The sequence below is a fragment of the Dendrobates tinctorius genome, unplaced genomic scaffold (assembly GCF_039654945.1).
Source record: "Dendrobates tinctorius isolate UK_male_01 unplaced genomic scaffold, ASM3965494v1 ptg000129l, whole genome shotgun sequence".
Classification (NCBI taxonomy): Eukaryota; Metazoa; Chordata; class Amphibia; order Anura; family Dendrobatidae; genus Dendrobates; species Dendrobates tinctorius.
In genome coordinates, this window is record NW_027361797.1 from 18,775,918 (window position 1) to 18,793,290 (window position 17,373).

General features: G+C 46.7%; 1 protein-coding gene across 1 annotated transcript in view; it reads right to left on the reverse strand.

Moving 5' to 3' along the window:
* The window catches only part of GRIN2A (glutamate ionotropic receptor NMDA type subunit 2A), a 293,548-nt gene that overhangs the window by 154,727 nt on the left and 121,448 nt on the right, over positions 1 to 17,373 (reverse strand). The window contains exon 2 of the mRNA XM_073542833.1: positions 14,156 to 14,270. Within this exon, the coding sequence (XP_073398934.1) occupies positions 14,156 to 14,270 (115 nt within the window). The remainder of the gene's footprint in view (positions 1 to 14,155; positions 14,271 to 17,373) is intronic.

A 17,373-nucleotide genomic window follows, 5' to 3' on the forward strand; every position in this document is an offset into this window, starting at 1 on the left:
TCCATCGCTGATCACGCGAGATCGGCTGGCTCCATTTCTCGTCTGGCGCTTCCTGTGGTGCCGACGAGCGACGTGTGGACGCGGGCGGGAGGACGTCAGGATCGCCGCGTCTGAAAGGTAAGTATCGTCCGCTTTATCGCTGCTGCATCGCTGTGAGATCTGCCTGTTTGGCAGCTCACTAGCGATCATTTAGCGATGCACCAGCGATCCTGACCGGGTCGTATCATTGTCGGGATCGCTGGTGCATCGCTAAATGTAAAAGGGCCTTAAGACACAATATAATGGAATATTCTGCATTCTGGAATAATCTATGCTAAGTCTGATTAGAACTCAATAGATAACTGAAGTTCCTTGGAAGATATGCAGAAGATACAGAATGTGTTAGCAACTTAGCGGGAAAAAAAGTACTTAATTACAAAAATGAATGAAATCATCTGTCAATTGCTGACAAAACAAATTGCAGTGATAATTATTTTAGAGAAGAGATAAAACCTATAAAACATATTGCATGTGTGGCGCCCTGAGGGTCCGGTCACCACAGAGGTGCTGCACCTCATCCAGAGGTGTGGTATCCCACACTCAGGTAAGGAGGGGACACCACACATGACTCCTATCACTTGCACCCAATACACACCAGACTGGCCAGGAAAGGTTGTTGGGAGGCAGGTGAGAATGGTAGGTAGAGTGGGAGGAGCTTAGAAGTGGAGTGATAGTTGGACATCCAATCAGAGTGAGTAAGGTGACAGCTGGTGGGAGGAGTTAGCTCTGAGGTAAATAGATCTTTCCAGAGAGTAGTCAGTGGGTGACTGTATAGTGGAAGAGCAGGACTGATGCAGTGAGAGTCTCAGTCAGTGAGAGAAACATCCAGAGGGAAGCTCCTGAGAGAAGAGAAGGGGTCCTTGGGGCACGGATCATGCATTAAGACAACCGTGGGACCCACATCCTGAAAGGGAGGACCAGGTCGCAGTGAGGAAGCCGGCCCCTCAAACTAGTGGAGTACTACAAGGCTCAGCTAGAAAGCCAGAGGCTGAGGTGACTTTAAGTACCTCGGCCACAACCGTACACATTCCTAGCAAAGGTGGCTGTAGAGGATCTCGGGGCCTGACCCCTGTCGCCCGGTGAGATCCGTGGCTGCCAGCTTGGGGACACTGTGTGCGAAGGCGCAGGGCAGGAGAGAGAGGAGTGAACAGTGCAGAGAGACGGCCTAGAAAGGTTAACACAAAGAGGAGTCCTGAAAAGATGAACCCAATCTACCTGGGAGTTGGCTGGACCCCTCACCTGGAGGACACAGTACCAAGCAGGTCAACAAGTAACAAGAAACTTGTGAGTAAAGACTTTGAAACTGCACCCAACTGTGTCCTTTGTCTTATTGCATCTCTCCTGCCTCACACTGCAAACAACACCATCACCGTCACCGGCTCAACTGCCCTGGGACACAGCTCTGCCTGTGGAGAGCTTTACCATCCCCGCTGCCCTAACACCGTCCCAGAGGATCTGCAGAGCAGTGTCGGCTTAACACCTGCATTGCTGAATACCACAGGTGGCGTCATGAATCCCTTTCCCCTATTAACTTTCCAACATCTCCCCCCTACATCTGAACTTCCATCATCATTGACATTGGACCCCCAGGGCCACGGACCGGGTCACCATCACCACCCTGACACACTTCCTTGTGAAAGAGCCTGAAAGGCTCGGTACCGAGTACCCCCCAGGCCCCACTGGGCGCTCCAACTGGCATCACGAACAGGATTATCGAGCTCAGCAAAGCTGGGTACTTGGAGCTCAGCAAAGATGGGTGCCTAGAGCCTAGCAAAGCTGAGTACTGTGTGCCAGAAAACCGTAAAGTATTGCTGTAATATGTTGAATGCTAGAATCTTTAATGATGCAGTGTAAATAGAGATTTAATGCATTAATAGAGCGTTGTGTTAAATGCTGAGACTGTATGAAGCTGAAAAATGATTGCCATAACTGCGCCATAATAGCGCTACAAGTAGTAACTGTAATCTGACTGCATCACAGAAAGTGTGAGGTATTAAAGAACTGCGCCATAGGCTGCGCGCGCTGACTGAGGGAAACCGTCAGAACTCAGTGACAGGGCGAGCGCGTGCTGTGAGGAGAAAGAGCAGTGGTGGGGGCCAGAGAGAGTGAGCAGAGAGAGATGCCCGCCCACTGCCTGCGTGATCCAGGGGTAAAGAGGTGTCCGTCAGCAGGGACGGCCCACCCCTGGCCTTGCAGTGATGAGCATGGGGGAGAGAGGAAGTCCCGCCCTCAGAAGTCAGTGAGAACGAGCAGACTGGGAGCTGAACGAGCAGCAGCGTGTGTGGAGAAAATGGCGGCAAGGAGCACAGAAGCTGATGAGTGTGCAGAGCAGAAGCACCGAGGGGACTGTGTGGAGGAGCTGCGTCGCCAGCTCAAGGACCAGTCTCTGTCGGGGGCTGAAAACGATCTGGTTCTGGAACCTGTCGGGCCCGAACTCAACCCGGTGCCGGGGGCTGATGCTGCATGGGCCTTGGAGGACAACACTCTGGTAGGGCCCCTTCCTGTCCCCACTGCCCCCAAACCCGGTTGGGCCCATTACAATGTTGCCTGGGATTGGGCAGCGGTATTAGCAGAGCAGTCCAGTGGTATGCTGCAGCCTGTGAATACTTCCCCAGCTGTGCAGGCGAAGAAGCTTGCTTTTAAATGGAAAAACCCGGGGGATAATTTGATCGGGTTCCCCGGGAAAGCCCCCTTAGAGGACTCGCAGATTGAGGTCCTCAGCTGGGAAAATTACCAGGCCCAGCAGGAACGCGCTCAGGCAGAGCAGGACGAGCAGCGCGCAGCCCGACAAAAAGACCATGAAAAGCGGGACAGAAGGGTTAAGCAACAAGTCCGGGAGAGCAGAGATGTTGACCGTGGGTCGCTACGCCGAGGTCAGGTACTAGAATTTAATGTCCAGCTGGGCTGGGGCTTTATTCATGAGCCAGGAATGGTGAATGATATATTTGTCACTCGGAGGGATGAGGAAGCCCATTTGCCCAGGGGACACCTGGACAGGGACCTATACGTCAGGGATAAGGTTACTCACACCTGCCACGTGGGAAGACGAGGCTGGTATGCCCTAGACGTCAAGAAAGATCGAGTTACTGCCCCTGCTGAAAAAGAAACCAGGCCTGGGTCAATAGAACCGGGGGTAAAGAAGAATACGCAGTCTCAGACAACCCAAACCCCTATTGCTGGACATGACATCACTGTGCATGAGCGACTCGACCATGAAGTTTTTGTGGCCCCTGGAGTGGCTTGTGTATATGGACCGCCTGGCCAGGCAATGGCAGGTACCCAGTGCTACCGTGCAAAACGTACCTGAAGGAATTAGAACTGGTACGACTGTACATAGTTAATGGATGACATTGTTTTGAAAATACCTGGCTAGGTTTATTTTATGGTCATGGTTAGGCCTGTTTTATAGTTTAATAAAGACTGTGAGGTTATGGACGGTGAATAACCCAAAACTTTTAATGTAAATAGTTAGCACTTCTTAAGGTGCTCCATGTTGGTTTTACAACAGGCCTCTGAAAGTGCCTTAATACCACAGAACAAAAACCCATTTGGCGTGGTGGAAGACGTGGTACAAAGTACAGATCACCTAACCCTTGTAGCCCGGCCAAGGCCTATGTTGGGGATTTACTGATGGGTCCCCCGCATCGCACCAAAGGAAAATACCCCGGTCAGGGAGGAACTGAACTTTGACGAAAATGTTTTATTTCTTTTATATTTTCACGCAAAGGGCTATATAAGTTCAGAGAATTTAGCAAATGAATCGTATAAGTGTCTATATGTTGGTATAGGTTCTTTGATATTTAATACAGATACTTCTATTGAATATATAGTGTTTTATTAGTATGCATTTCTGAGGCATATATTTATTAAATGGTAATGATTTGTAACGTTAAAGAGAGATGCCTCCCATAAAGTCAAGAAGCGCTACTGGTTTCCTCGTTTCACTGTTAAACCCGTTGATATGCATATCCAAAACAATTTTTATATGTTTCTTAACACCTGTTTTACTCTGTTCCAGCCCGCGGACGTGCTGTGTTTAACAGGGGGAATGTGGCGCCCCGAGGGTCCGGTCGCCATAGAGGTACTGCACCTCATCCAGAGGTGTGGTATCCCACACTCAGGTAAGGAGGGGACACCACACAGGACTCCTATCATTTGCACCCAATACACACCAGACTGGCCAGGAAAGGGTGTTGGGAGGCAGGTGAGAATGGTAGGTAGAGTGGGAGGAGCTTAGAAGTGGAGTGATAGTTGGACATCCAATCAGAGTGAGTAAGGTGACAGTTGGTGGGAGGAATTAGCTCTGAGGTAAATAGATCTTTCCAGAGAGTAGTCAGTGGGTGACTGTATAGCGGAGGAGCAGGACTGACGCAGTGAGAGTCTCAGTCAGTGAGAGAAACATCCAGAGGGAAGCTCCTGAGAGAAGAGAAGGGGTTCTTGGGGCATGGATCGTGCGTTAAGCCAACCGTGGGACCCGCATCCTGAAAGGGAGGACCAGGTCGCAGTGAGGAAGCCGGCCCCTCAAACTAGTGGAGTACTACAAGGCTCAGCTAGAAAGACGGAGGCTGAGGTGACTTTAAGTACCTCGGCCACAACTGTACACATTCTTAGCAAAGGTGGCTGTAGAGGATCCCGGGGCCTGACCCCTGTCTCCCGGTGAGATCCGTGGCTGCTGGCTTGGGGACACTGCGTGCGAAGGTGCAGGGCAGGAGAGAGAGGAGTGAACAGTGCAGAGAGACGGCCTAGAATGGTTAACACAAAGAGGAGTCCTGAAAAGGTGAACCCAATCTACCTGGGAGTTGGCTGGACCCTCACCCGGAGGACACAGTACCAAGCGGGTCAACAAGTAACAAGAAACTTGTGAGTAATGACTTTGAAACTGCACCCAACTGTGTCCTTTGTCTTTTTACATCTCTCCTGCCATACACCGCACTCAACATCACCGTCACCAGCTCAACTGCCCTGGGATACAGCTCTACCTGTGGAGAGCTTTACCATCCCCGCTGCCCTAACACCGTCCTAGAGGATCTGTAGAGCAGACATCAAATAAGTTTATTATATTTTTTTATTTTATCCTTAACCCCTTCTTTCCAGAGCCATAACTATTTTTATTTTTCCATCAATATGGCCATGTGAGGGCTTGTTTTTTTGCAGGACGAGCTGTACTTTTAAATGACACCATTGATTTTACCATGTCGTGTACAATAAAATGGGAAAAAAATCCAAGTTCGGTGAAATTGCAGAAAAAAAATGCAATCCCACACTGGTTTTTTGTTTGGGCTTTTTACTAGGTTCACTAAATGCTAAACCTGACCTGCCATTATGATTCTCCAGGTCATTACAAGTTCATAGACAACAAACATGTCTAGGTTCTTTTTTTTTTATCTAAGCTGTGAAAAAAAAATTCCAAATTAAAAAAAATTGCGCCATTTTCCGATACCGGTAGCGTCTCCAATTTTTGTGATCTGGGGCTGAGTGAGGGCTTATTTTTTGTGCGCCGAGCTGATATTTTTAATGATACCATTTTGGTGCAGATACGATCTTTTGATCGCCCATTAATGCATTTTAATGCAATATCGCTGCGAAAAAACCCGAAATTTTGGCATTTTGACTTTTTCTCTACGCCGTTTAGCGATCGGGTTAATCAGGTTTTTTTGTTTAGCAATCGGGTGATTCTGAATGCGGTGATACCAAATATGTGTATGTTTGATTTTTTTATTGTTTTATTTTGAATGGGGTGATGTGAACTTTTATCTTTTTTTATATTTTTTAAAAACATTTTTTAAAACTTTTGGCATGCTTCAATAGTCTCCATGGGAGACTAGAAGCTTCCACAACCCGATAAGCTCTGCTACATAGAGAAGATGATCAGATTGCCTCTAAATAGCAGAATTACTCACTTGCTATGATCGCCTACTGCAGGGTGGTCCTCACAGCAAGCCAGCACTGACAACCATAGAGTTCTCCAGGAGACCTCTGGCTGTCATGCCAACAAACCCGTGACCCGCAGTCATATGATGGGGTCACCGGTGGGCGGGTTTCTGGCGCAATGGCCGGGAGCACGAGTTAAATGCTGCTGTCAGCATTTGACAGCGGCATTTAATTAGTTAATAGCCGGGGGAGGATCACGATTCAAAACAGCTGACAGGTCCTTGGAAATATGTAGGCTCATTGCAGGAGCCCACATCAAAGGGATGGAGTCTGACGCCAGCCTACTATTATGCCCGATGTCAGAAAGGGGTCAAAACTGTGAAAAGATGGGTGATTTGAACTTCTATAATTTTTGCTATTTTTTAAAAGTTTTTTTTTTGCATTTTTTTGTCTACCTAGATGATTATAAACTGATTGTTTAATTGTTTTTATTATATACTACTGCAAATCCACAGTATTGTAGTATATAGTATTAACTGTGATCTGCTTTGAAACCAAGTCTATAGCTGAGCTTGAGAGGAAGTCCAAGATGGCAGTGACACTAATGAATCACTGTAAAACAACTTAAATCTAATAATTCATATTTAACCCTGTCATTCTTCATGATGTATATATGCAACATGGTGAATGTCGGGGACTTTTTCACCAGGCTCAGAAACAGATCCCAAACGACAAAGGGCTTATGCCAACTATATCATATAGCTGGCATCTTCCTCTAACAGCAATCATCAGTTCACCAACCGATAGCTGCTGTTAACCTCTTGCATGCCACTGTCTATCATCGACAGTGGTATTTGAGAGCCACGATCTGGCCCGGACATTAGTTGATACGTCAGCACACTGAACCTGTGCATTAATTTAAAACTAAATGTGGTGCGCCTTTTTTTTTATAGTACATATCAGGAGTTCAGCACCCTTATCCACCCATTTTTCCCCATAACAGGTTTTAATTGTGAGTGAGTAATGTCTTGCATCCTTTTCACTTCCCATTCACATGAGGCTGGTCTTGCACAAATAGGACATTTTATGGATTGATATCATCCATATTACATTTTTAACGCTTGCAGCAATATTTGAGTTCATATATTCATTAGTTGCAGCGTGCATGTGTATATTTGTAGATTGGCCACATATTGTATTTGTGTACCTGTGCATTTCACTTCATGAAACATGAGCATCTGACTATAGCCCATCTCCTCCTCAAGAATGGCACGAAGAATGCTGGACTTGATGTAGTGAGCCCAAAATGGACACTGTATTTGCCAGATCCATCAAATAATTTGCACCACAATTATTACATCATCATTTTTGAGCAGTATGAGGCCGCAAAGTTATTTTGCAACTTTTGGCAGTTTTTTGCTAAAAATCACCCAGTTCTGACAAAGTAGACATAGCTGGAGTGGGGTGTGGCAACACCTGCTCCTCAAATTCATGACGAGTGTCCGTGTTCCCTACACAATAAATCTTTCTCCAGTCTCTAACAGGAGCAAAAATTGTGTTGAAGCCAATTTGCACCCCAGTCGATTCATTAAGAGGCTTGTACCTCTTAATGAATCAAGCACCTTGTACTCTACCCCGCCTTCAGGCTATCATTAAAAATGTCGGTCTTGATTAATCAGGGCTTTTCTGCAGAAAAATTAACATAAAATGCAAATTTCACATACATTTTATACCCCCTCAAATATACTGGACTTATACATTTGTATAATCAAAACAAGTCACTTTTTTACTGAAAAAAAATAACTTTTTAAAATAATGAAGTAGAATAAATAGCTTCTAACTTTTTACGGAGCTATTTAGTAGTTGTAATGATATACCTCAATAGGCAGCACGGTGACTCAGTGGTTAGCACTGCAGCCTTGCAGCGCTGGGGTCCTGGGTTCAAATCCCACCAAGGACAACATCTCTCTAGAGGTGGGCCGAGCTGGGGGGGTGGTCCCTCTTTATACCGCGCAGAGATGTAACAGAGACACGATGGAGGCAAATGTCGGGTACAACAGGTCCAAGCTTTATTCTCTGGCCGCCCACTTGACGGCCTCCGCAGTACACCGCACTTCAATGCAATACACTTTACTTCACTTTACTTGTCCGCCCTCCGTTTCCAGAGCCACTTCCCGCACACCGTACTTCACACTGGGGATGTGTATGTATACACCGTCCCCTCTTCACTCGTTGACACTCCTGTCAGGTCCGTCACTGTGGCCGTCAACAGTACTCTCACTGAACAGTAGTCTCTTTCAGTACAGTATGCTTTGCCTCGTCGCCTCGTCTATTCTGCGGTACTTTCCTGTCAGGACCACCCCCCTGACATTCTCTCTCCTCAGTCCCCCTGGTTTAGTTTTCCTCAGAGTGCACAGACTGTCGTAGTCCTCCTGTCACTTGGGCTCCCCCTGGGGACTGGAACCTTCTTGAACCCTCCCTCAGTATTTATAACTCTCCCAGTCCCCTGTCACTGTAGCTCCGCCCCCCATGACCAACGGTTTCTAAAGCCCTAAGCTGATGTCAAGTCCTTTGCTCTCACTCCTCCCTGTCATCTAATTGTCAACCCAAGGTACTGCACATCCACTACACTTTCCTAGCTGTTTCCCCACTGTAATAACTGACACCTGTCTAAACTGTGCAAACCTATCTTTCTCTATTCTGACACGTCCATCCATCAAGTCACCTTCCCTACACTCTCCCTTCCTTTGTCTATTGTCGTCCTCGACAATTCGTAATCCCTGCCTTCGTCGTTCTGAAGCTTCACCTACATTCTGTTGTCGGACCAGCTGTTGGGCCAAACCCACTTCCTGCGGGGGCCGAACCATACTGGGAGCACCATGCTCTGAGCAGCCTACTGCCACGCACCAGCGTGCATGCCACATGACAACGTCTTTCAAATTGGGCTAGGTACACCCATATTCTCTCTATGGCGTGTACCTTCCCCTACTCTCCCCTACTGTCACCTTCCACTATTTGGTACGCCATGATCGAGGTCTCACACCTACCAGATGATTACCAGCGCCCGCCTTCCTCCTTCAGGGGTGTCCGTGGTGTTGGGGACCTGACCTAGGATGGCTGTCTCTCTCACGTCTTCCATCTCTTTTACCTTTCTTTCAGTTACATGTCATGGTCGGCGTCTCGGTCTCCCAGACCTTCTCCACACATAGACCCCTCTCGGATCTCACTCTTCCCTTTGGTCCCTCAGACCTTCTCTTGCCCGGACCTGTTGCATTTACTTGTGCATATCATACAACAAAATAACTTTACAATATCATAAGTACCCCATTTTTTTATTTTTTGTTTTTCATTTTCTTTTGCTTTAAAACTCAACATACAACAGTATAACATCCCAAGTTCTCCTCCCCCCTTCCTTGGACCTGGACACTCTCCCACTTCTTCGTACCCCCGCTCTGTCAGGCAAACATTTTTTTCTTTTCCACATTTTGCTTTAAAAGAGATACAGAGGAGAGAAAGAAAGAAAAACAACATAACACATTAAACCAACAAAATTCTCTCTCTCCACGTCGCTGTCCATAGGACCTGCACAACGGTGCATCATACTCTTAACAGTTTTTTTATTTTTTTTACTATCAGTGGTCAGAGGTGAGGGCTCCACAGCCGTGGAACTCCTGGGGAAACCGAGAGTGTCCATACCAGTCCTTTTTCATGGGGGGTCTGCTTTCCTCGGATTCCGCCAGTACTGCCACCGCATAATACCCGCGGGGGCAGTATTCTTTACAATAGGAGACAAAGTCCTCTACTTCCAGGGCCCGGCCGTGGCGTATGGAGGCTACGTTTACGTACACCTTTTGGCCAGTCTGATCGCGGATAAAACCATACCCCCTGTCCACGTTGGTGTACACCAGCAGCCCCCGGGATCTTTCCACCGCCATGCCAGCCTCCCCCTTTGAGTGAAGCAGGCTCCATACCTCCTGCTCTCGAACCTTCTTCTGTTTTATCACCTCCGCAACCCAAATGGAGGGTGCCGCGCCAGTCCCAGAGTCCGGTGGGCGGGACCTTGCTGAGAAAGGGCGTGGGAAAGAGGCGGACGATGGTTTCTGCGGCCCAGCAGCCACTGGGGCCGGGTGGCGGATGGGAGCAGCCGTGTTTCCAGAGGGCTGGTCCACAGGGCCTGTCAAACAGGCCGCAGCCGGTTCTAACTTTGGCATAGCCGCGGCCGCAGGGTAGGCCGCATCCAAAACCTCCAGCAGAGCCGGAGTGACGGCCGGTTCTGGTGATGGAGCTGTTACCGGCCGAGGGAGCGCAGCCTTGTCTTCTGTAAAAGAGCTCCTCACTGGTGACTCCGGGCGGGATGGCTCAGGGACGGGGACAGGGGCCTCGCTCAACTCCGTATATACCATAGGGCCCTCTGCAGGCTGCGTGCTGTGGCAGATGGATAGGGGCCGCTTGTGAAGCCACCGGCAGGGCCGGGGGAACTGTCACCTTCCCCGGCGCCACGGCCTCCGTCACGTCACCACGCGGCTCCTCCCGCAGCCTCCGCTCTCCAACCCGCTGCTCAGCGGGCCTAGCTTCCAGGCTCAGGGGCTCCACGGGGAAGCTCTCCGCCGGTATCAATGGCGGCTGCTCCTTCTGGCTCCGCATGGGCTCCACACAGGCTCCGCTCCTTGCCCATGGACCCGAGGATGACGTCTTCCGGCTCAGTTCGTTCTCCCGCCGCCACTGCCACTCCAGGCGGCCGATGCCCCGACACCCGCAGCGTATCATACCGACCGGTGGGCAGCAATCGAATGGCGTCAAGCAGCCGCACCCCAGCTTTTCTTCAGTGTCACTCCCTCTGTGGGGTGGGGCGGCGGCAGACCTCTCCACCCACTTGTCAGGGTCCAATATATGGAAATGTTGGTCCACGGGCACATACTGCTTCCTTTTGGGGTATGTTGGAGGGGTCCCAGTCCATTCTGAACAACTGCAAACAACCGGACCTCTCCTCTGCGCTGAAGCAACACCGCCATACTGCACAGTACCTGGTACCGCCCCGGATCCGCTGCTGGCAACACAGATCCGTCACAGCGCTTCCAATTCATATTCCACAGGCAAGTTATTTGTAATCCACAGGTGTTTTTATTCCAAGCAGCATAGTCCAAGTTCTTTTCCATTATTTGAGGCAGGCCTGCCGCAGAAGATGAGGCATTAGCGGCGGCGATCCTGCCGACTACGCCAAATGTAGAGGTGGGCCAAGCTGGGGGGGTGGTCCCTCTTTATACCGCGCAGAGATGTAACAGAGACACGATGGAGGCAAATGTCGGGTACAACAGGTCCAAGCTTTATTCTCTGGCCGCCCACTTGACGGCCTCCGCAGTACACCGCACTTCAATGCAATACACTTTACTTCACTTTACTTGTCCGCCCTCCGTTTCCAGAGCCGCTTCCCACACACCGTACTTCACACTGGGGATGTGTATGTATACACATTCCCCTCTTCACTCGTTGACACTCCTGTCAGGTCCGTCACTGTGGCCGTCAACAGTACTCTCACTGAACAGTAGTCTCTTTCAGTACAGTATGCTTTGCCTCGTCGCCTCGTCTATTCTGCGGTACTTTCCTGTCAGGACCACCCCCCTGACGTTCTGTCTCCTTAGTCCCCCTGGTTTAGTTTTCCTCAGAGTGCACAGACTGTCATAGTCCTCCTGTCACTTGGGCTCCCTCTGGGGACTGGAACCTTCTGGAACCCTCCCTCAGTATTTATATCTCTCCTGGTCCCCTGTAACTATAGCTCCGCCCCCCATGACCAACGGTTTCTAAAGTCCTAAGCTGATGTCAAGTCCTTTGCTCACACTCCTCCCTGCCATCTAATGGTCAACCCAAGGTACTGCACGTCCACTACACTTTCCTAGCTGTTTCCCCACTGTAATAACTGACACCTGTCTAAACTGTGCAAACCTATCTTTCTCTATTCTGACACGTCCGTCCGTCAGGTCACCTTCCCTACATCTACAAGGAGTTTGTATGTTCTCCCTGTGTTTGTGTGGGTTTCCTCCGAGTACTCCGGTTTCCTCCCACATTCCAAAGACATACTGATAGGGAATTTAGATTGTGAGCCCCATCGAGGACAGCGATGATAATGTGTGCAAACTGTAAAGCGCTGCAGAATATGTTAGCGCTATATAAAAATAAAGATTATATAAGGTTTAAGTTCCAACAATGACAGTTTTTTGCCTCGTGATGCTGTGTCGTGTTTTCAATAAAGCTACTTTGTTTTTGATACTTCCTGGTATTTGGCTTTGACAAAACTTTATTTATACAGTTATGCTCGGAACACAAGCAAATTTAGTATTCAAGTATTCAATTTGTAACTATGGATTTTGTGCATATAATGCAATTCTATGGGGAAAATTTGCCCAGAAAATTCAGTGTACCCACCAGAGAAATTGACAAGTTGCAGATTTAAAAAAGTTTACACTGAGTGAAAATAAAGCACAGTGGGCATGAGATTGATCGAAACCTTATCTACTTTGCTGGAGCAGTAGGAAGATTTTTTTTCTGCACAGAGAAAATAAGCAATGTCAAAACCTCACCAAAAACTCATCGCAGGAACGTAACCTCAGAGCATTATCCATATTCTACAGGATCTGTTGTAGTGTCTGCTCGATATGAATACTGTTTGCTCAGCCTGATGCTCCAGATGAGAAGAAATCACATTGGTCCCATATACGGCTGTCTATGGCACCCGATCAAGCACATGAATGTAAATGAAGATAATAAATCAACTTGTAGAGCTTTCTAGCTGAAAGGATGAGCAGTTCTTTCACAAACACTGCACAGTGATAAAAAAAATTACAGATTACTCTGCAGATGCCAGGATGCATAGTGTGCAATGCAACCCTGTCAGTCACACTGTCCAAACAGCAATCCTGCTCAGTTTATGCACAGCGTGGAGATAAGGCCGACAGGGAGAAATACTGATCGGCAGATAGTGAGCAAATTATGTTTTACACAGTATTGGATATATTTTACTCCTCACACAACAAGCACCACTTTTTTTTATTTCATCATGTCCTAGAGAATCTCTTCCAATGTTACCTTTCTATTGCAGCAAATGTTCTATCAGACCAACGCTGGGGGAGGTGCAGTGCCGATTCATGGACCCCATAGCTAAAATGTAACCATGGCTGGAGTAGAGGGAAAACTACAGTATAGAGTCTCCATGCTGGAACAGTAAATGGGCTACATGTTCATTGGGGATCACCTCCTTAATGGGACCAGAAAAGGGGAAAATGTCAGCTCGACCATATGAAGATCCGAAGCATGGAGACAGGCAGTGCCGCGGGAAAAGCAATGGAGGCAGAAGGAATTAATTCCAGCGTCAGGACCTTCAGTTAAAAGCACGATTTATTAGGTAAGTTGAAAAAAAAAATTAAAGCCCCTGTATAGGGATATCTAGCCAACACATTTCAGATGAGTGATTTTAATCATTGCAATGATTATAGAAGCTCGTCTGAAACGTGTTTGCTAGATATCCCTATACAGGGGCTTTAATCTTTTTTATACTTAACTAATAAATAGTATTTTTAATAAAGATCTTGATGCTGGAATTAATTCCTTCTACCTTCTTATGTGGCATCAGACCCATTACTTTCAGAACTCCTATGCTGCTGCACACATGATGGTGGCAATAGTCTTTTCTTTGACATGTTGTCAGAGTTACAAACATTATTACTCATTTACATGCACTCTTATAGTACATACCTAATCCGCGCAATGTGTACTGTAGTTCTAACAGTTTTGAATATCGATTTGTCTAGAGTTCAACAGTTTTCTCGAACTTAATTTGATAAAAGCATCAAGTAGGGCTAGAGACCCTGATTTCATAGTTGTACCACTTATTGAGCTGCTTATTGTACTTTTTATAAAAACACATTGTTTTATCAGCAGGAGATTATCACCAAAGGACTACTTTGTCTGCTGCCAGGTCCAGGTAGTACATTCACGCCTCCAACCACTGATTGGCAGCTTTCTGCCTATGCACAGTCTACACAGAAAGCTGCCAATCAGTGGTGTGGGCATGGATATACAGAGCTCATCATTCAGAGAACTGCTAGATCAGCAGCAAACAATATAGTTTATAATCCTATCAGCAGCAATCAGCCTGATAAGTGATAAGTCAGATGGCACAGCAAAAACCTGGTGACCAATCCATTTTGAGTACATGAGTACTGCATAAATTCTAGCACATGGGCTTACTTACCTTCTCCCACTCTCTTTCCGTATTCAGTAATATAACCAAAAGTTTGGGATTTGCTTGGTAACCATCTTCCGTAAAGGACATATCTCTGCCATCCCACGTCACATTTATCATAAATCTGTCAAGAAGGAGAAAAGAACAGTTAGTGGTTAGTATAGATGAAAAAGAAATCCCGCTACTGCTAAAAATGAATTGTAATAAAAACATATTTTATCGATATGCTCTAAAATCTAGAAAATGTGTAAGATTAGGAATACTTGGCCTGCGCATTTCATGCTTTAAAATCTCTTAATCAACATCATTTTTTATTTTTTTCTGAAAGCAGTGGGTCATTCAACAGATGACGAACAAATTCATTATGCTTTTCCTCTTTTATTTATTATGTCCCTAGCTTTAGTGAAAAAATAAAAAACTAAATATATACCGTATATTCTTGTGTATAAGCCGAGATTTTCAGCCCATTTTTTTGGGCTGAAAGTTCCCCTCTCGGCTTATACACGAGTCATATACAGGGGTCGGCGGGGGAGGGTGAGTGGGGGGTGTCAGAGACCATACTCCCCCTCCTGGCACGGTCTCTGCAGCCCCTCTGCTTCCCCCATGATCTCAGTGTCCCAGCTGTTCCTGCATTCAGCAGTCACGTGGTACTGCTCATTAAATTCATGAATATGCGCATATTTAATGAGCAGTACCATGTGACCGCTGAATGCAGGAACAGCCTGGGACGCCGACATCATACTGGAAGCAGCAGGGGCCGAAGACTAGAGACCGGCGCCAGGAGGGGGCTGGTGAAAATGACGGGGGAGCAGAGCAATACTTACCGCTCCCCGTTCCATCACTGTCTCCGGGTCCTCTGGCTGTGACTTAGCGGAGGGCGCGGTGACGTAGTCAGTGTGCGCCCTCTGCTAACGTCACTGCACAGGACCCGGGAAACAGCGATGGAACCGGGAACGGTAAATGTAGCCAGTGCCGGGGGCCTGAGCCAGCAGCTACAGCGGCACCTGGCCCCCAGCGACGGAGAGGTGAGTATGTGTTTTTATTTTTTTTTCTTAGCAGCAGCAGCTTATGGGGGGTATTTTATGTATGGAGCATCTTGGGCCACCATTAACCCCTGTGCATCACATGAGGGGTATTTTATGTATGGAGCATCTTGGGCCACCATTAACACCTGTGCATCACATGGGGGTATTTTATGTATGGAGCTTCTACTTGGGCCACCATTAACCCTTGTGCAGCAACATATGGGGGTATTTATCCTTGGAGCATCTTGTTGGGCCACCATTAACCCTTTTGCAGCATTTTATGGGGGTATTTATCTATGGAGCATCTTTTTGGACCACCATTAACCCTTGTGCAGCACCACCCTTGGCTTATACATGAGTCAATAAGTTTTCCCATTTTTTATGGCAAAATTAGGGGGGTCGGCTTATACGCGGGTCGGCTTATACACAAGTATATACGGTAAATGGTTTTGGATTTGGTTTTATCTGCATGACCTAAAGATGTAATGTACATTTATGCACATACTGATACAAACCGATAAACTAAAAAGTCAATGTGAATGTGTTTTTGTGTATTTTCATATAATCTTTACTACCGCAAATACTGTACTACAGCCTTGTCAGTGATAGAGTTGGTGTGATAATCTGTTGGACTATATTTTTTTTCTCTATTTTGTGCAACTTCAGAAAGATTTTTTTTGTTATGTTGGGTTCTTTGTGTTAGTAGTTTACCCAGTGCACTCTGCAAGATGACAATGATTTGATTTGCTGCTTAAAAATCAATAGTGTGACATCTGCTCTAGTGATTTTATCGCTATCTTAAGGAACATTTTGATGGCATTTTTAGGCTGTGAATTTTCCTGGCAAAATTACGGCTGCAAAATTATTAGATTGTCAGGGACCTTAAGCAAACTATAAATTGATGCAGAATCATCTCAGTACAATTCACTACTCTTCTCGAAATCTTTGAAAGCTACTGGAAGTCTCTGGGCAATGATATTTCATCAAGAACTATTGTGTTTGTGCATACAGGTTTTGTATGGAGTGTGGTAGAAAAAAATAAAGAGTCCATGGTTGTCCTTGTAAATCATCTGCAGAAAACATTTAATTCTTTTTTTTCCTTTTGTGTGTATCTGCATGCAAGTTACAGTATATGTAAAGCTAATGAAATGAGAATATGAGGTTTCTTTTTATGTTCTACAAATTGTATAATGTCACAAAATTATTAACCATAAAATACATATCTATAGTTATGGCTGAAATTGTTGAAATAGTTCGAAAAATAAATTATTACTCCTAGAGAATAGTGATGAGTGAGTAGCAGTGTTGCTCGGGATTTCCCGAGCATGCTTGGGTGACCTCCGAGAATTTTGGTGTGCTCGGAGATATAGTTTGTGTCGGAGCAACTGCATGATTTGCGACTGCTAGACAGCCTGAATACATGTGGAGATTCCCTAACAAACAGGCATTCCTCACATGTATTCAGCCAGTCCCAGCAGCCACAAATCATGCAGCTGCGTCGAAAAACACTAAATCTCTGAGCACGCCAAAATACTCGGAGATCACCCTAGCATGCTCAGAGAAACCGAGCAACAAGTATACTCGCTCATCACTACTAGAGATCTATTGCACTTACACATGTTTTGGTATGCACACGTTTATTTCCTTTGTGTGTATTGGAACAACACAAAAAATACATAAAAAATGCAAATTGGACATAATTTCACACAAAACCCTCATAATATATAAAGCTCTTTGATTAGCACTGTGCATGCGAATATGGAGGAGTATAAGCAAAATATAAGCCTTTGGGTAAGAATAACAACTGGGGGTCAACCATAATTTCAAGCTTTTGATACTGATTCTGTTGAGACATTGCATCTAAAGTTGGTTTTACACATAGCGATATCGCTAGCAATATCGCTAAAGCATCACCGATTTGGTGACGCAGCAGCGATATCGCTATGTGTGATACTTACCTCCGACCGGCTCCCCCGCTGTCTGTCGTTGATAGCGCAGCTCCATTTCTCGTCGGGCGCTTCCTGCTGGGCTTCCTGCTGGCGCCGACGAGCAACGCCTGGACACGGACGGGAGGACGTCAGGATCGCCGCGTCTGACAGGTAAGTAACGACCGCTGTATCGCTGCTGCATCACTGTGAGATCTGCCTGTGTGGCAGCTCACTAGCGACCATTTAGTGATGCACCAGCGATCCTGACCGGGTC